The 19,853-nt window shown below is 40.5% G+C and overlaps 1 protein-coding gene and 1 pseudogene across 1 annotated transcript in view; both read left to right on the top strand.

Annotated features, from left to right (window-relative positions):
• Positions 1-2,227: 2,227 nt before the first annotated feature.
• Positions 2,228-2,697, top strand: LOC138438172 (small ribosomal subunit protein uS17-like; annotated as a pseudogene).
• Positions 2,698-12,050: 9,353 nt separating this feature from the next.
• METAP2 (methionyl aminopeptidase 2) overlaps positions 12,051-19,853 on the top strand; it is a 29,974-nt gene continuing 22,171 nt past the window's right edge. Inside the window, exons 1-2 of the mRNA XM_069584226.1 lie at positions 12,051-12,956; positions 14,788-14,892. Of these exons, the coding sequence (XP_069440327.1) occupies positions 12,806-12,956; positions 14,788-14,892 (256 nt within the window). The 5' untranslated portion in view covers positions 12,051-12,805. The remainder of the gene's footprint in view (positions 12,957-14,787; positions 14,893-19,853) is intronic.

Here is a 19,853-nt window from a genome sequence, read left to right on the forward strand (position 1 = left end):
CCTAAAGTTTCCACCAAAAACTGTTAAGAACAAATAAATGAAGTCAGCAAGGAGAGAGGATACAGGATTAATATACAGAAATATGTAGCATTTCTTTACATTAATGATGAAACATCATAAAGAGAAAAAAAAATCCTGCTTACAATCATGTCAAAAAAAAATACAATACCTAGGAATAAACTTAACCAAGGGGGTGAAAGACCTCTGCACTGAAAACTGTAAAGTGCTAATAAAGGAAACTAAAAATTATTCAAAAAAATGGGAAGCTATCCCGTGCTCTTGGATTAGAAGAATTAATATTGTTAAAATGGCTATACTATTCAAAGCAATCTATAGATTTAATGCAATCTCTATCAGAACACCCATGAAATCTTTCACAGAACTAAATAATCCTAAAATTTATATGAAACCACAAAAGACCCAGAATTGCCAAAGCAATGATTCACAATAGCCATAGAGTAGAAACAATCCAAATGTCTTTCAACTGATGAATGGAAAATGTTGTGTAATTAGATAGTGGTGGTAGTTGTACACTTACACTAACGACCATAGAACTGCACACTAAATGGTGAATGTCGTGGCATGTAAATTATTGAGATTTTTAAAAAGGGATACCCAAGAGCTTCAGCCAGTTCTTACTTTAACTCATTCCAACCTAGACATGTCAACTTCCAGAGATCAGGTCCTTGAAAATATGTGAATGCCTTAAAAAGTACCTACTTTCAGTCTCACCAGCTGCTGCCAGTTTTCAGACCCAAAGAATACTAGAGAGCTGTTGATTCTAACCCCAAAATAATAACAGTGTTCCATTCGGAACTTTAAGACCTGTTGATTCTGTTCAAGTCTTTCATCTCAGTAATCCTCAGTTACCAGAAATATAAGCTTGGAATATCTAGATCTAGAATGCCTAACTGAGTGTTAACTCCTTTACATTCTGAATTTGTACCCATTACAATGACTTTATAAGTACCAGGAATCTGTTTTAACAATATAGAGTTGTAACATCTTACATGTTTGGAGGAAGAGTGACTAGCATAGGGTTTTTCAAGTCAGAGGCTGAATAATACAGTCAAGGGCCAGCATCTTTCCATTCTTTTCCAGATTTCATCCCCAGGGATCATTTTCTCAGCCTTGAGAACATCTAAAAGAAGAAAGACTATGTTTTCTTTTCATTTTTTAAAAGATTTAAGGAACCTTTTCCAGAAGTTCTCAGTGGCTTTTCTTCCTGTCTCATTGATCAAAATTGCAACACATTTCTGTGCTTCAAGAATTCATAGGAAGAGGGACTGGAATTGTTGTGTTTTAGCTCAGCTCAATCAAGATGCATCTTTGAACTCAGGACAGACTCACCCAATTAGAACATGGTTAGGCAGAAAAGAGTAAATACCTGGACCTAAACAGGCCTATGTTAGCAAGAGAAAAACTAAAAAAGAATTCAGGATAGGTATCCAAAAGTGCCTATTATGGGGATACAACGTCTATGGTCCACTTATCATGCATTCTCATTAAAGTAAAACTTTCCAGTTTGACAAAGCCCTGCCCATTGACACAAAAGTCACAGTCAGTTTTTACACTGCTGCATATAAAATTATGACTTGGCCAGCGATGCTCATCAGACATTTAGGGAAAATCTGAAACATGGAAATGAAAGATCATGATAAAGATTTCTAGTTTCAATCATGATATAATAACTGATATTGAACATAAGACCTTCCACAGTATAAATAACTGTTTTTAGACACTGGTCAATAGGAAACATAGAATTCTGATCCCTAATAAAAGGGAAACAAATGAACAAGCTTCATGATCACCACAGCTTTCTGTGTGTATGCACTTTTCAGACTATAGATCAGGGAAAAGCCAAACAAAGGATGGCGGTGTCACTGAGCTGAGGTGACACGGAACAGATACCATGGAGAAGAAAGCTGCACAAAGAATTGTGCACAGGAAAGGACTCCAGGAGACTAGGCGAAGAACAGCTGTTAGAGAACTTACAGGGAACCATGATCTGAACAACGACCAGAGATTGCAAAGGGATGGGAGATGTTAGTGTTTCAAGCAACCACAGCGTAGAGATCTCATAAACCATCCCAATAATTTAGCAGACACCCTAGAAAGGCTGAGTCTTAGTAGTAGGGAAAGTCTATCACTACAGCAGCATTATTCAAGAGAAATACAAGATATCACAGACATAAAATTTCTACCTTTTTTTCAAGTAACCAGGAACATGGTGGACTTTTAGACAAAGTGTGCCTACCAAAAGCAACCTACCAACTTTCAAAATAAGAAAAGGGTCCTGCTTGGAGAAAGCAGCAAGGAGAAGCTCCCATGATATTACCAGAATGTTGGTTTGGGCTCTGAGATACTGAAGGAGGCCATTGAAGGCACCTACATTGATAAGAAACGCCCTTTCACTGGTAATGTCTCCATCCAAGGGCAGATCCTGTCTGGGATGGTGATACAGGGGACCATTGTCATCTGGAGACTACCTTCACTGCACCCAAAAGTACAACTGCTTCCAGAAATGCCACTAGAACATGTCTCTGTACCTTTCCCTCTGCTTCAGGGACATCTGGATTGGGGACATTGTCACAGTGGGCAAGTGTGGGTCCCTTACACTTGCAAGGGACGGTGAGCTTCAATGTGCTCAAGGTCACCAAGGCTGCTGGCACTAAGAAACAGTTCCAGAAGTTCTGAGACTGGATCCCTACTCACTGCTCCAAACAAAATTATTTTCCCAGATAGGTAGATATATAAATAAAATTTCCTAGTAACCTCTTGAAAAAAGTAAAAATGAACAGATAAAATTGTTAATAAAATATTTTACTTAACCCAGCATATCCCAAATATTGTCATTTTAACATGTACCCAACATAGAATATGAGATATTCTATGTTTTTGTCATACTAGACCTTGAAATTCAGTGTTCATGTTTCATTTACAGCACACTTCCATTTAGACTAGTCACATTTCAAGGGCTTAACAGCTAAACATGGCTAGTGAATTTAATATAGGACAGTGGTGCCTTAGAGTAAAGGATATTCTAGTTCTGTATAAAAAAGAGCTTAAAAACAAACCTTGAAAGTACCACACTGAAATGCAAGTAAATTTACTGCCTGAACAACTATTAAAAAGTTAATTAAAGAATACCCTAATAAGAAAGACAACAAAAATTGCCCAAAGAAGAGTCTATGGCATCCAGCATAAGAAAAAAATTACTAGGCATTTTCTCTCTTGACCAGGAGAAAAAACTTATGAACTCAGAAATGAGAGAGATGATGGAAATAGGGGATACGATTTTTAAAGCAGCTATTATAAATGTGTTACTTAAAGGAAAATATAAATATAATAAGAGAATAAACAGAAAATCTTAATAGAGAAATGGAAACTATAAAAGGAACCAAATGGAAATTCTAGGACTGAAAAATATAGTGTCTTAAATCAATTAAGCAGATGGGCTTGGCAAGAGTTAGATACTATAGAATAAAAGTGAACTTAAAGGCAAAGCAACAGAAGCCATCCAAACTGAAGCAAGAGAGAAAAAAGCAAAAACAAAAAATAAACCCAGGGGCTTCCCTGGTGACTCAGTGATAAAGAGTCAGCCTGCCAATGCAGGAGACGCGCGTTGGATCCCTGGTCTGGGAGGGCCCACATGCCTAGCAGCAACTAGGCCTGCGCACCACGAGTGCTGGACCTGTGCTCTACAGCCTGGGAACTGGAACTACTGAGCCCACTGGCCACACCTGCATAGTAGTCCCCGCTCACAGCAGAGAGAGAAAAGCCCATGGAGGAACAAAGACTGAGCACCGACAAAAATAAACAAAATTCGTTTAAAAGTATGTCGTCTATGCTAAATTGTGTGTGTGTGTGTGTGTGTCAAATCTGTGGGTCCTCTATAAGTCTTCAAGTATAAAAAAGGTCCTGTGACCAAAAGTTTGAGAACCTCTGTCTAATCCTTTTCCATATTAAAATCTTACCCACAGAATAATCCTAGTTCAACTCTACCTACCTCTGCCTTCAACACTAAAATAACCTTCAGTCTTTAATAAGGAGTGGATAGAGAGAACCGTGTAGGAAACTATCATTTGTCCTCCAGTATTTCATGGGGCTCTTATCTTTCTTTTGTGAACCCTAGATACTGACTCCCATGTAGCCCTGGTCAATGAACACTTGAAACTTCCATGTGGGCAATAATGCTCCTGATGTCTTGCCTATGGGAACATTGCTTAGAGCCATATACATCTTTCCCGAAGTTCAGCCTAAATACTTGGATGCTACATAGAAATTATGGGGAATGTAAAGTTCCATCATTAAGGATCTAACTATTCTCCAGGTATAAAAAGAGATAATAATATATTGTAATATAAAAGGAAACAAGATGTTGTTGGACAGAGCTAAAATAGGTAAAAGGTTACAGAAGAGAATGTGGCAAGAGAGTCACATTTAATTTCAAGAAAGGCACTCTTTAAGAGAACAAAAGAGGAGAGCGTTGCAAGATCGCTGACGAACTAGGTTTAAGATAAAAAGATCCTTTGCTCCATCAGCTAGTGTCTAGGATAATGCATCAAAATTTCTTGTGAGAATTATTTTTTTGATATGCTTTAATTACACTGATCTCATTAAAATCACCAATGGCTAAAATCAATGGTCTAATTTAAGACTTTGTATTCCTTGATCTTTATTCAGCAGTTTCATATGCCTGACCAAACTTTTGTAAAACTTTCTTCTCTTCTTATTTCCATGTGATTATTTCTAACGCATCTTCTCCTTGTTCTATCTTTCTTTTGTAGTTTCCTTTACAGAATTTCCGACCTTGTTTTTTATAACACCCTTGTTTGTTATAAACAAAACCACCAAATATTAGTGTCCCTCTGGGTTGTGTTTTTTTTTTTTAAATACTTTTCTCTCAACTACTTCATTCTTAGCCTCTACCACACCCAAGCCTAATAACTCTCATGTCTCTATCTCTAGATCCATATTTCTAACTTACTACTAGATATCTCTGCCTGGATGCCATGTAGGCATCTCAAACTTAAAATGCTCAAAGCTTATCTTCCCCTGCACCTCCTCCAAGGCCTCTTCCTCCTCCTTTATTTGCTATCTCAGGGAGTGGTACTACTATCAACCCAGAAACCCAAGCCAGAAAGCTGGCTTGGAGTGTCATTTTCAACTCCTCCCTCTTCACAGATACTGGACCATTGCATGTGTGCATCCTAAGTCGCTTCAGTCGTGTCCGACTCGTTGCAACCCTATGGACCATAGCCAGCCAGGCTCCTCTGTCCATGGGATTCTCCAGACAAGAATAGTAAAGTGGGTTGCCATGCCCTCCTCCAGGGGAATCTTCCGGACCCGAGGACTGAATCCACGTCTCCCTGTGGCTCCTGTATTGCACTGAGATTCTTAACCACTGAGCCACCAGGGAATCATAATGGACCATTAAGTTCTCTTAATTTTAAATTAGAAGTGTTTCTGCAATACAATCTCTTCTCTCTAGTCCCCCAAAAGCCGTCACATAAGTTCTCATCAATATTGTTATCAACAATAACATCTTAGCAAGTCTCCCCAACCAGCAGGCTCTGCCATTTCCAGTACTTTCTTTAGAATATAAGCCATCAGACTTAGAGATATCACTACTGATAAAAGTTTTAAAATGGTTTTAAGAACTGACATAGTCCAGGCCCCCTTAAAAAAATTTTTTTTGTCTGGGCACAAGAAATCACTCTCCACTCTATTAGCTCATAATAATAATTTTAGAAGACCGTCAAACTTCAAAAACTAGAAAATACCATACTCTCAGTAAACAGTTCTTTAAATGTATTTGAATTTTTAAATAAAATGAAGGGACTTACTTGAAGGGAACCACTGCTCTAGAATCTAAACTGCCATCAGAGTGATCTTTTACAAATGACCATGTTTTCCTAGGTTGAAGACATCTGTAAGTATTACATAAACATATACATTTATCCACATCATCTATATGAATATCATTTTACTGGCTTTTAATGGCTATACAGTTTTAAAAATATATTTATTTGGGGGATGTATTGGGTCTTAGTTGTGGAGAAGGCAATGACAGCCCACTCTAGTATTCTTGCCTAGAGAATCCCGGGGACAGAGGAGTCTGCTGGGCTGCTGTCCATAGGGTCACACAGGGTTGGACACGACTGAAGCGACTTAGCATGCATGCATGCACAGGTCTTAGCTGTGCTACACTGGACTTGTGGCGGGCATGTGGACTTCTTTCTAGTTGTGGCACGGGCTTAATTGCCCTGCCAAATGTGGGATCTTATTTCCCTGACCAGGGACTGAACCCGAGTCCCCTGCATTACAAGGAAGATTCTTAACCACCGGACCACCAGGCAGGTCCCGGCTACATAGTATTGTTCATTGTGTTTGCATGCTATGGACATGCCTGTGGTAGTTTATTTTAGGCATTTAAAAAATATCAATTTTAAATAGTCCCTGTCACATATCACCTTGAGGCCTTACAATAAAAGTGATACTCTTTAGGGTAGGGTAGAAAGCCATTTATAATATGGTCTCAATTTACCTACTCCTCAGCAAGAAGTTCCCCTACACATGCCACTGTCAACTGAAAAATAATGCACAACCTAAAAGCACAGAGTTATATTTTATTCAGCAGATATATTTAGGACTTCAAGCTTGGCAGACAGCCTCTCATATAAACACTGAGAAAACTGTTCCAAAGAGTAAGAGAGGGAAGCCAGGACATAGAGGGGTTTCTGCAGCACCACCACATAGTCGGAATAAAAGGCTACTATTAATACAAGAAAACTAGATATCCCAAGTTAAGGAATTGAGCACCTTTCTATGTATTAGATGATGTACAGTCTGGGATCACTGAAATCATTCCTTTGATATACACCTCAGCTTCCCTGGTGGCTCAGAGGGTAAAGCGTCTGCCTGCAATGCAGGAAACCCGGGTTTGATTCCTGGGTCGGGAAGATCTCCTGGAGAAGGAAATAGCAACCCACTCCAGTATTCTTGCCTGGAAAATCCCAGGGATGGAGAAGCCTGGTACGCTATAGTCCATGGGTCGCAGAGTCGGACACGACTGAGTGACTCCACTTCACTTCACTTCACTTCAGCTATCTGGGCTCAGTATCTTGTGTTTCCTCATCAGGAGTGTCCTTAGGCTGCACTGTTAGGGGTGACTGCAGTCTGCTGGCTTCTAGATGGCAGGAAGTCCTCAGAGCTCACCATCAGGGGTGGCTGCAATCACTGATACCTTTGACATCCTTTGTTTACTGCCTGTTTATGGCAGGAAATATTTTATTTCTCACCACATTCTTTCATGCCTTTATGCCAGTGGCTCTCAGTCAGGAGCAATTCCCTACCACCCATCCTCCTTCTTCAATATGGTCTGAATTATATTCCCTCCAATTCACATGTTGAAGCCCCACTCTCAAATGTGATTGAATTTATATCTGTATCTATACCATATTATCCATATATTTAAAAATTTATAAAGCACTTTTCATGAAGATATGAAAAAAAATCCTCAGTATTTCCCTTAATATCAAGCAAACAAACTTTACCATTTTTTTCTTAATATATTTCTTATTAACCCATTGCCAAAGGTCACCTAATATGTGTATGCCTGGAAATATTTAGGCCATCATGAATTCCATACAAATAGAAGAATTTCAAGACCATGGCTTATTAATAGCAACCTTGGCTAATACATATCACTGTTGTGTCAGACATTTTTATCATAAGTGCTTTCTATTTTGAGATTTAATTTCCATATCCTATGATGTGGCACTATTACTGCCCTCATTTTACAAATAAGGAAACTGAAATTTGGAGAGATCAAGTTATTTGTCTTAAGCCATATCATTAACAATGACTTCACAGAAAAGAAGGTGGGGGCTAATTATGTTGTCCATTTTGGAATAACGTTTTCTCACAAAAAATACATTTTCTGGACAAAATAATAAATATTATATTTCAATAAACTGATTTTACAGTAGGAAAAGTATCTCATAAGGGAAAAAATCTTATTTTTGCTTGCTTATCTAGTTAACTATCTGCGACAAAATGACTTCAAATAATGCTAAAAAAAATATCCTAGTCTGTGCTGGTCTTGAGATCTACAGGAGTTTTGGTTTCTTCTCTTTTTTAAAGAAATTTTTTTTGATATGTACTATATTCAAAGTCTTTACTAAATTTGTTACAATATCACTTCTGTTTTATGTGTTGGTTTCTTGACTGCAAGGCATGTGGGACCTTAGCTTGCAGACCATGTATTAAACCCACATCCCCTACATTGGAAGGTGAAGTCAACCACTGGACTGCCAGGGAAGACCTACAAATGCTCTTAAGTTCTTTTTCATTTTTTAAGTTTTTGAAAGTGAAAGTTGCTCAGTTCTGTCTGATTCTTTGCGACCCCATGGGCAATACGGTCCATGGAATTCTCTAGGCCAGAATACTGGAGTGGATAGCCTTTCCCTTCTCCAGGGGAATCTTCCCAACCCAGGGATCGAACCCAGGTCTCCCACATTGCAGGCAGATTCTTTACCAGCTGAGCCACAAGGGAAGCCCAAGAATACTGTAGTGGGTAGCCTATCCCTTCTCCAGGGCAGCTTCCTGACCCAGGAATTTAACTGGGGTCTCCTGCATTGCAGGCGGATTTTTTTTATCAACTGAGCTATCAGGAAATTGGAGGATAACTGCTTACAATGTTGTGTTGGTTTGTGTTATACATCATGAATCAGTCATATATATATATATCTCCCCTCCCTTTTGAGCCTTCCTACCCAATCCCCCCAATCCTATCCTTCTAGGTCATCACAGAGCAGCAGGCTTGGCTCCCTGTGTTCAATCCCCTATAATCTTACTTAGGTTTTCCATATTTCTCATTCCTTTACCCCATTCAATTTCCTCTTGTAGAAAAAAAAACAAATGAAGAAAAATGGTGAAAATAAGGCATGCCACAGGTGGAAGACCTGGATTTGATCCCTGTATCAGGAAGATACCCTGAAGAAGGAAATGGTAACCCACTCCAGTACTCTTGCCTGACAGTATGGTAGTGAATATTTGCTGGATGCTAATTTTCCATGAAGTAATTCTACTATTACCTTAGAAGTTTTGTTTTCATGTCTCTTTTCAGAAAAGAAAAGGCGAAAAGTAGAGTAAATTCCTCTGCAGCAAAAAAACAGTATTTCATCAGTGTATTTTAACATCTTTTTTTTTTCACTGAAAAGATTTTATTTTGACATTGATAACTCTGTAGATCAACTTATACCTCAAGAAACCTTTTGTCAGAATTTACCTACTGACCCTATAGGTTCTGTCCCCCAGGATCCTGAGTCTCCTGCACTAGGACTGAGGTAGTAGCCATGGCCCAAGTGTTCCCTGAACTTGCGGAACTGGGAAGAGTCACAACAAAGCTAGAAGGCATTTTTGATATAGCATATCTTACTCATAAGTATGGTAAAAAGCTTCTGGCAGTAGCTTTGCACCTCAACAAGGGTGAGCTTTGATTTCTCCAGAGGTTGACAGTCACATCTTTGCCTCCAAACTGCATATCTTTTAGGTCCTTTTAAAATTCCTCACATTTATGACAGACTAACTTGGAATAGAAAATAATAAATGATGTAAGCAAAGTATTAGCATTCTTTTATCCTTATTTATATGTCTGACTCTACACATGGACATCACCAGATGGTCAATACCGAAATCAGATTGATTATATTCTTTGCAGTCAAAGATGGAGAAGCTCTATACAGTCAGCAAAAACAAGACTGGGAGCTGACTATGGCTCAGATCATGAATGCCTTATTACCAAATTCAGACTTACATTGAAGAAAGCAGGGAAAAACAATAGACCATTCAGGTATGACCTAAGTCAAACCCCTTACGATTATATGGTGGAAGTGACAAATAGATTCAAGGAATTAGATCTGATAGCGTGCCTGAAGAACTATGGACAGATGTTCGTGACATTATACAGGAGACAGGGATCAAGACCATCCCCAAGAAAAAGAAATGCAAAAAAGCAAAATGGCTGTCTGAGGAGAACTTACAAATAGCTGTGAAAAGAAGAGAAGTGAAAAGCAAAGGAGAAAAGGAAAGATATACCCATGTCAATGCAGAGTTCCAAAGAACAGCAAGGAGAGATATAAGAAAGCCTTCCTCAGTGATCAGTGCCAAGAAATAAAGGAAAACAACAGAATGCGAAAGACTAGAGATCTTTTCAACAAAATTAGAGATATCAAGGGAACATTTTATGCAAAGATGGTCTCAATAAAGGACAGAAATGGTATGGACATAACAGAAGCAGAAGATATTAAGAAGAGGTGACAAAACACAGAACTGTACAAAACAGATCTTCACGACCCAGATAATCATGATAGTATGATCACTCACCTAGAGCCAGACATCCTGAAATGCAAAATCAAGTGGGCTTTAGGAAGCATCACTACTAACAAAGCTAGTGGAGGTGATGGAATTCCAGTTGAGCTATTTCAAATCCTGAAAGATGATGTTGTGAAAGTGCTGCACACAATGTGCCAGAAAATTTGGAAAACTCAGCAGTGGCTACAGGACTGGAAAAGGTCAGTTTTCATTCCAATCCCAAAGAAAGGCAATGCCAAAAAAAGCTCAAACTACCACACAGCTGCACTCATCTCACATACTAGTAAAGTAATGCTCAAAATTCTCCAAGCCAGACTTCAACAGTACGTGAACCGTGAACTTCCAGATATTCAAGTTTGTTTTAGAAAAGGCAGAGGAACCAGGGATCAAATTGGCAACATTCGTTGGATTATTGAAAAAACAAGAGGTTTCCAGAAAAACATTTATTTCTGCTTTATTGACTATGCCAAAACCTTTGACTGTGTGGATCACAACAAACTGTGGAAAATTCTGAAAGAGATGGGAATACCAGAACACCTGACCTGCCTCTTGAGAAATCTATATGCAGGTCAGGAAGCAACAGTTAGACTTGGATATGGAACAATAGACTGGTTCCAGATAAAGAAAGGAGTATGTCAAGGCTGTATATTGTCACCATGCTTATTTAACTTCTATGCAGAGTACATCACAAGAAACCCTGGGCTGGATGAAGCACATGCTGGAATCAAGACTGGTGGGAGAAATATCAATAACCTCAGATATGCAGATGACACCACACTTACAGTAGAAAACGAAGATGAACCAAAGAGCCCCTTGATGAAAGTGAAAAAGGAGAGTGAAAAAGTGGGCTTAAAGCTCACCATTAAGAAAACTAAGATCATGGCATCTGGTCCCATCATTTCATGGCAAATAGATGGGGAAACAGTGAGACTTTATTTTGAGGGGCTCCAAAATCATTGCAGATGGTGACTGTTGACATGAAATTAAAAGACACATGCTCCTTGGAAGAAGTTATGACCAATCTAGACAGCATACTAGAAAGCAGAGACATTACTTTGCCAACAAAGGATGTCTAGTAAAGGCTATGGTTTTTCCTGTGGTCATGTATGGATGTGAGCGTTGGATTATAAAGAAAGCTGAGAGCCAAAGAATTGATGCTTTTGAACTGTGGTGTTGGAGAAGACTGTTGAGAGTCCCCTGGACTGCAAGGAGATCCAACCAGTCCATTCTGAAGGAGATCAGCCCTGGGATTTCTTTGGAAGGAATGACGCTAAAGCTGAAACTCCAGTACTTTGGCCACCTCATGCGAAGAGTTGACTCACTGGAAAAGACTCTGATGCTGGGAGTAATTGGGGGTAGGAGAAGGGGACGACAGAGGATGAGATGGCTGGATGGCATCACTGACTCGATGGACGTGAGTCTGAGTGAACTCCGGGAGTTGGTGATGGACAGGGAGGCCTGGCGTGCTGCGACTCATGCAGTCGCAAAGAGTCGGACACGACTGAGTGACTGAACTGAACTGAAGGTTACCAGTGGCTACCACGGCTACTATATACAACTGACATTTTTCACGCTCTTTCTTCTTAGCAGCACTCAACGCAGTTGGTCACTCCCTCCTTGAGACGCTATCTTCCTTTAGCTTCTCTATGAATAAACGTCTTCTTATCTTTGACTTCCCTGGTGGCTCAGAGGGTAAAGCGTCTTGCTTACAATGCCGGACACCTGGGTCCGATCCCTGGGTCGGGAAGATTCTCTGGAGAAGGAAATGACAACCTACTCCAGTACTCTTGCCTGGAAAATCCCATGGCCGAAGGAGCCGGGTAGGCTACAGTCTATGGGGTCACAAAGAGTTGGACACGACTGAGCGCCTTAACTTTCTTTCTTTATCTCTGACTGCTTCAGTCAGGGCCTTTTTGTAGGTACATCTTCTTAACAGCTTGGACAGCCTCGCCGTGAGCTGTAATAGTAATAAAAACTCAATCCTTTCGAGTTATAAAAAAGAGGTGTATACAAGGTAAGGCATTTTTTTCGAACTTCTCGCTTCTGGTGCGCAGTATAAAACCACAAATCTAAAAGTTTTCTGTTTCAGTCGAGGGGCCTCTCTCCGGCGGGGGGGAACACCTGTCCACAAGTCAGGCGCCGGCTTTCAACCTGACCCTAAGCAGGCAAGTTTGCCCGAAGCGAGGGAAGAGGGAAAAGTCTGGTTTCGCCAGGTGTTTCACGTTCTCCTCGGCCGCGCTCCCGCAGGCTTGCCGTAAGCCCGGCCCCTCCCCGCGCGCCGCCCTTACAGTCGAGTCCTCCGTAGTCCCAACATTCCCCGCGCCTCTACCATCGAGAGCAACTTCCGGCGTCGCTGGTGTAGGTGGGTGAAGAAGGAGCGGGCCGTCGCTCTTCTGTTTCAGTGCCTCGCGCTCTCTTGGGCAACATGGCGGGTGTGGAGGAGGCACCGTCTTGCGGGAGCCACCTGAATGGCGACCTGGATCCAGACGACAGGGAGGAGGGAGCTGCTTCTACGGCTGAGGAGGCGGCCAAGAAAAAAAGACGGAAGAAGAAGAAGAGTAAAGGGGCTGCCACAGGTAAGGGGAGTTTTATGTTTTCCTAGTCCCTGCCGGGATGGCCGAACCGCTGGACTCGGGCTCGGCGTTGGTGACAGGGCCCGGGGACTGAGCACCCTGGACTGATTCCCCGGACTGAACGTGTGTCCCGGGAGAGCTACAGATTCCCAGTCCCGGGAAGAGGTGACTTCTTCCAGGCGTCTTTTGGGTGTGGGATGGCGGAGAAGAGGGTGCCTCGGTTTCTGTGCGGTTGCTGGGGCAGAGCCTCTAAATTGCCGGAACTTCGCTCCCACGCAGACGATGCGACGGACTTGAAGCTGTGCACGGGGCCCAGCCCTTCTACCTTGCGGGTTGGCCTCCTTGTTGAAAATCTGGTTCTGACCGCACTGCCGCCTCTGTGCTGGAAAGACGTGGGACATTTTTTCGTCGAGAGTGGGGGTGAAGTGGGCAAGTCTTAGTACTTGGACTGCACCAGCTCCTATCATCCTAGTTTACGGAGGGATTTTTTTGTGGCGCGCTGCACTTTGGGGTTGAGTGTGTGTGTGAATTTGGGGTGTGTGTGTGAGAGAATGCCCACGCGCTCTTGTCACTGTTTGCGTGGGTAGGTGTATGGGTGTGTGTGATTTTGTGGCGCGCTGCACTTTTGGGGTGTGTGTGTCTGAGAATGTGCTCTTGTCAGAGTAGTAAGAGCGGGATGTGTGGCTGCGGTGCGAATCCTCACCGCCTAGCTTTGGGGCTTTTAGGCCTGAATTATGATGCCACTTGTAGGCAGTCTGGGTAGAATATTCTTGAGTCCGAATGAAGCTACTCCAAATCCACTGGTAAGGCAAAGAAAACAGCTGAAAGTTTACAGTTAGATTATAAGTTAGAAACTTAAATATTTGAATATGAGAAGTCATTGTTGTTGATGCATCGAGGCCTTCGTTTTAGGAAAAATTATTTGTACTGTTAAAATCATCTGCAGAAAGAATGAGAGAAAAATGGAGAGGCCAGAAGTGATGAGGTGGAGTTGAGAGAGGTTGAAGAGGGTTAACCTGTATCTTTCTGAAATTTTGATTAATTGGGAGTTGAAGAGGGAGAGTTGTAGGTGCTGGGACACTTTCAAAGCAAAATTTAATTTCAGGACATGGTCTGGTGGCTGTTCTGGCTTTCAGATGAAATCCAAACTCTTCAGTTTGTCTTTTAAGGTGTTTAGCAGACCGACCCTAATATTTTTTTAACAGTTGTGTATCTCAGTATGAATTCTCTACGGTAGCTAGCATGTCACCTCATTATGTACTACCTGGTAATACTACCTCTTTTTACCTATTACTCCTATAGCTAGATTGTAATCCCTTCTAGAGCAGGGCCTGGTCTTGTGTTTAGCTGTTGGGGAATTTTGTTTTTTAGTAACGGAATAACTTTTCCTATATATTTTGATTTTACCTTGCTCAGCTTGACAGGTTCTTTTTATCTGAACCCCTGAAGCTTCCAGGATTTCCCACAGACATCTTCTTACTAAGGCCTTAAGCTTTTATTTCCCATCTTAAATTCCTGTTTGGTTAATAAAGTATTTGCTGTAGATTAATTGTTAAATACTTTAGAAAGTTAAGCTACTTAAGGGTAGGGACCAACTCACCATTTAGCTCCTAGCCGAGAATGCCTAAATGAGTATCTTGTTAAATGGGCTGTACCGCTTAGATATGTAAGACTTTTCTGTTATTAAATAAATTCTATTCTCGTTACAATGTTTCTGTTTTCATTTCCTGAACCTTGTCAGGAAGAGTTACCCGTTTTTTAGGATCCTTAGAACATATTCTAGTGGGAAGATACCTTTGTCAGATTTGATTTAGTTGTTATATTTGATCAACAGGGCAACAGGAACCTGATAAAGAAGCAGGAGCCTCAGTTGATGAGGTGGCAAGACAATTGGAAAGACAAGCATTGGAAGAGAAAGAAAGAGATGATGACGATGAAGGTAAATGGTTAATTTTAATTTTATGGTTAGGAGGGCAAGAAAATATGACATTCTTTGACCAAAGCTGCTTATTTGTTGATATAATCCGATATTCTTGGATTATAGTGGATATTTTACTTAATTGATATTAAGTAAATATTGGATATTTTATTAATTGATGTTAAAGCCTCAATGTCACAGGTAAAAACAAAAAGGTATTTATTAGAAGCTCTTTGAAAAGTTGGATATGTTGAATGCTTAAGTAACACAGATCTCAGCTTTTTAAAACATACTTGGTAGAAAGCCGAGTAGTAGATGAGTATTAATAAGATCAAATTGAATGAATGTTGATCTTGAACTTTTATTGAGCAACTAATATGTACTAGGCACTATCTTAGGTTACTTCTGTCCATTTTTATTTTACCCTCACAAAAACCTAGCAAACAGGAAATGATAGTTATGTGATTTGCCCAGTCTGACACAGCTAGTATGTATAAATAAAGTCAGTTTCAAATCTAGCACCTGTGCATGTTAAGTCACTTCAGTCATGTCTGACTCTTTGTGACCATATGGACTGTAATTTGCCAGTCTCCTCTGTCCATAGGATTCTCCAGGCAAGAATACTGGAGTGAGTTGCCATGCCCTCCTCCAGGGGATCTTCCTGATTCCAAGTCTGTTCCTTGTACTCTATCAAAGGTACTTTTATTTATTTTCAAAGGAGCACATTGGAGTGCTTGTAAAACCTATTATGAATCCACTGGCCCCAAATCCTTGTATTTTGGAGCTTTTGCCAAAGGTTTCTATAAAGACAACATTTCTTGGAATTGTAGGAATTGATGCTATCAATAAGACAGTGGAGGGAGTGATTAGTTGGGAGAACTATTATTCTATAGCCTCTTTAGGCAGAAGAGGAGATGGGGCTTCCTGTTCTTAATTATATACTGCTGTGAGCTATTGTTCCTCAAGAACTGCCAGCTAGAGCTTATGCCTTCCAGTCTTTAGCAACAAATACCTGCTGTACTCTTTCATGTTAGGATAATGCAAAGCACTTATGCTTCCTTTAGGAAGATAAGTTCTGTAAGCCTTCAAGGAGATTATGGTCAAATTTAGTGAAAAAAAAAAAGGCCAAGAATTGATACCGAACATGGACACTGGGTTGTAGCAAAGGAAAGTACAGTGCTTAATTGAAAGATGCCAAGCAGGGAGAATGGGCATCTCATGCTCAAAAGCCCTGAAGGCTTTTTGTTGTTCAGTCATTCAGTCATGTCTGACTCCTTGCGACCACATGGCTTGCTGCACTCCAGGCTTCCCTTTCCTTCACTGTGTCCTGCCATTTGCTCAAACTCATGTTCATTGAGTCAGTGATGCCATCCAACCATCTCATCCTCTGTCGCCCCCTTTCCCTCCTGCCTCAGTCTTTCCTAGCATCAGTCTTTTCCAATGAGTCAGCTCTTCCTATCAGGTGGCCAAAGTATTGATGCTTCAGTGTCAGCATCAGTCCTTCCAGTGTAATAATCAGGAATGATTTCCTTTAGGATTGACTGGTTTGGTTTCCTTTCTGTTCATGGGACCCTTAAGAGTCTTCTCCAGAACCACAATTCAAAAGCATCAATTCTTTGGCATACAGCCTTCTTTATGGCTGTGCATGACTACTGGAAAAATCATAACTTTGACTGTACGGACCTTTGTCGTCAAAATGGTGTTTTTGCTTTTCTAAAGAGCAAGCATCTTTTAATTTCATGGCTGCAGTCACCATCTGCAGTGATTTTGGAGCCCAAGTAAATAAAGTCTGTCACTGTTGCCATTTTTTTCCCCATCTATTTGCCATGAAGTGATGGGACTGGATGCCATGATGTTGGTTTTTTGAATGCTAAGTTTTAAGCCAGCTTTTTCACTCTCTTCTTTCACCTTCATCAAGAAGCTTTTTAGTTCCGATTTCTGCCATTAGGGTGGTGTCATCTGTGTAGCTGAGGTTATTGATATTTCTCCCAGCAGTCTTGATTTCCAGTCTGTGCTTCATCCAGCCTGGCATTTCACATGATGTACTCTGCATATAAGTTAAATAAGCAGGGTCACAGTATACAGCCTTGACATTCTCCTTTCCCAGTTTGAAACCAGTTTGTTGTTCTATGTCCAGTTCTAACTGTTGCTTCTTGACCTGCATACAGGTTTCTCAGGCAGGTAAGGTGATCAGGTATTCCCATCTCTTAAAGAATTTTCCACAGTTTGTTGTGATCTACACAGTCAAAGGCTTTAGTGTAGTCAGTGAAGCAGAAGTAAGTGTTTTTCTGGAATTCCCTTGCTTTTTCTATGATCCAGCGGATGTTGGCAATTTGATCTCTGGTTCCTCTGCATTTTCTAATCCAGCTTGTACATCTAGAAGTTCTCGGTTCACATACTCCTGAAGCCTAGCTTGAAGGATTTTGAATATTACTTCACTAGCATGTGAAATGAGTGTAATTGTATTGTAGTTTGAACATTTTTTGGCGTTGCCCTTCTTTGGGATTGAAATGAAAACCCCTTTTCCAGTCCTGTGCCACTGCTGCGTTTTCCAGATTTGCTCGCATATTGAATGCAGCGCTTTCACAGCATCATTTAGGATTTGAAATAGCTCGGCTGGAATTCCATCACCTCCACTAGCTTTGTTCGTAGTGATGCTTCCTAACACTCACTTGACTTTACATTCCAGGATGTATGGCTCTAGGTGAGTGGTGACACCATGGTGGTTATCTGGGTCATTAAGATCTTTTTTGTACAGTTCTTCTGTGTATTCTTGCCACCTCTTCTTAATATCTTCTGCTTCTGTTAGGTCAGTACCATTTCTGTCCTTTATTGTGTCTGTCTCTGCATGAAATGTTCCTTTGGTATCTAATTTTCCTGAAGAGATCGCTAGTCTTTCCCATTCTATTGTTTTCCTTTTCATTGTTCTCTTAAGAAGGTTTTCTTTTTTCCTTGCTATTCTTTGGAACTTCTTAAACAAGGCTTTTAGGGAAGGATTTTAAAAGGCAGCATTAGAAGTGAGGGTTGCCATGTGTCTGATCAGCTTGTGGACATCTTCTGATTGGTTGGTTGTGCACTATCAGGGTGACTTTTTGGGAGTCTCAGTTATCAGTTTTCTGGCTTCAGCTTATCTGGAGTCAGCCTATAGTCTGGTGGTCAGCATATAGCTAACTTATCTGCAAACCAGCTCAAGAATGTGGCTCAGTATTATCTATAGCTCTTGAGGAGAAACTACAGGTCCTTTACTCTGTATGGCTAAACTATTATGATTTTGTGTTGTTGGACTGTTTTCCTTTGTTTCTGGGTTTTTCTCATGTCTCTAATTAAATTTGTTCTTTGGAACTCAGGGAAAACCCAAGAGTTTAAAGCTCTTTTACCACCAAGAGGCAGGATCTATCCCACAGGGTCCTGCTTGGTTTCAGACTCAGTGAAAAGGAAAATAGTTAGATTTTTGTTTTCTTTAAGCAGACCTCTTGTCCATTCTGCCTTGGTTTATACTTCAGATTATGAGCATATTTTGAATTCTTAACAAGAACAGTAATTATAAATTCCAGGTTGCTGTTGACTCACTATGTGTAGAGTATCCGCTGATTTGAAGATAATGCCTTGTTTCATTGCACTTCTGCAGAGTTATGTGAATCTCTAGACATTGAAGAAGGAAACTTTGCTTTTCAGAATGGAAATCTTCAGTGTATTGAAGATTTTAGGAATATTAGTAGTTTTCTCCAGTTTGGTTCACCGTATTCCTAATTCATTTTGATAATGAGGATCAGCCAATACTGTTTAATTGTTGTGAGAAGTCTTTGAGTGGATGGAAAGCTAGTAGTTCAGTATCTGTTCTTAAGGAAAATTGATCATTGTGGAGGACAACATAGAGGTGGTAAGGTATACTGGTACCTGCCGTAAAAGTTATTGAAATTTGGAGGTGGAATTGTGAGCTGAATGCTGAAGGAAAGCTCATTTGAAGGAATGGAACTTAAATAAAAGCCAAGCAAATGGGACCATTTTGGGGCAGGACAATGCTGAGAAAGTATTCAAAGTGTAGTAAACAGTGCATACTGGCCTCATTATGAGGTGATTCATTGAGGGAGTCTTTGAGCAGTTCCTTTTTCCCATTTTTCATTTGTTCATTCTTTTTTCCTCTCAGTTTACAATTGGCATATAGTTCTGTGTATGATTAAGGTATACAGCACAATGATTTGACTTATGTACATCATAAAATGATTACCACGTAAGCTTAGTGAATATCCGTCATCTCATATAGATACAAAATAAAAGAAAAAAATTTTTTTCTTGTGAGAACTCTTAAGATATACTATTTTAAGAATTTTCATATATAACATAAAGCAATATTAATTATGTTAATCATGTACCTTACATCTCTCGAAGACAGAGATTCGCTCAGTTGTGTCTGACTCTTTGCAACCCCACAGACTGTAGGCTGCCAGGCTCTCCATGGAATTCTCCAGGCAGGAATACTGGAGTTGGTTGCCATTCCCTTCTCCAGGGATCAAACCTGGGTCTCCCGCATTGCAGGCAAGTTCTTTACCATCTGAGCCACCAGGGAAGCCCTCGTAGTAATTTATCTTCTAACTGGAAGTTGTACCTTTTGACCACCTTCATCTGCCCACCCCGTCTCTGGTAACCTCAAATCTGATCTCTCTTTCTATGAGTTTGAGCATTCGTAAAAGAAAAATGTTATGAAAAGATAATATAGACTTCATGTACATGCAGGATTGTTAGAAATGAGGAAATAGAGGCATGGAGATCATTTTGGAGGCCAGTTGACAATAGCCTCAAGCATGTGGTAATGAGAATGGAAAGGAAGGGTCCAATGGAACAGCGATCCTGGAAGCAAAATTCAAAGGATTTAGAGGCTTTCAGTCTGGATAGAGGGCTTTCCATGGGGTCATGAAAGAGTCAACACAACCTAATGACTAAACAGCAACAAAATCTGGAGAGGAGAGAGGAGAAACTAGCAG

Source organism: Ovis canadensis, chromosome 3, assembly GCF_042477335.2.
Source record: "Ovis canadensis isolate MfBH-ARS-UI-01 breed Bighorn chromosome 3, ARS-UI_OviCan_v2, whole genome shotgun sequence".
Lineage (NCBI taxonomy): Eukaryota > Metazoa > Chordata > Mammalia > Artiodactyla > Bovidae > Ovis > Ovis canadensis.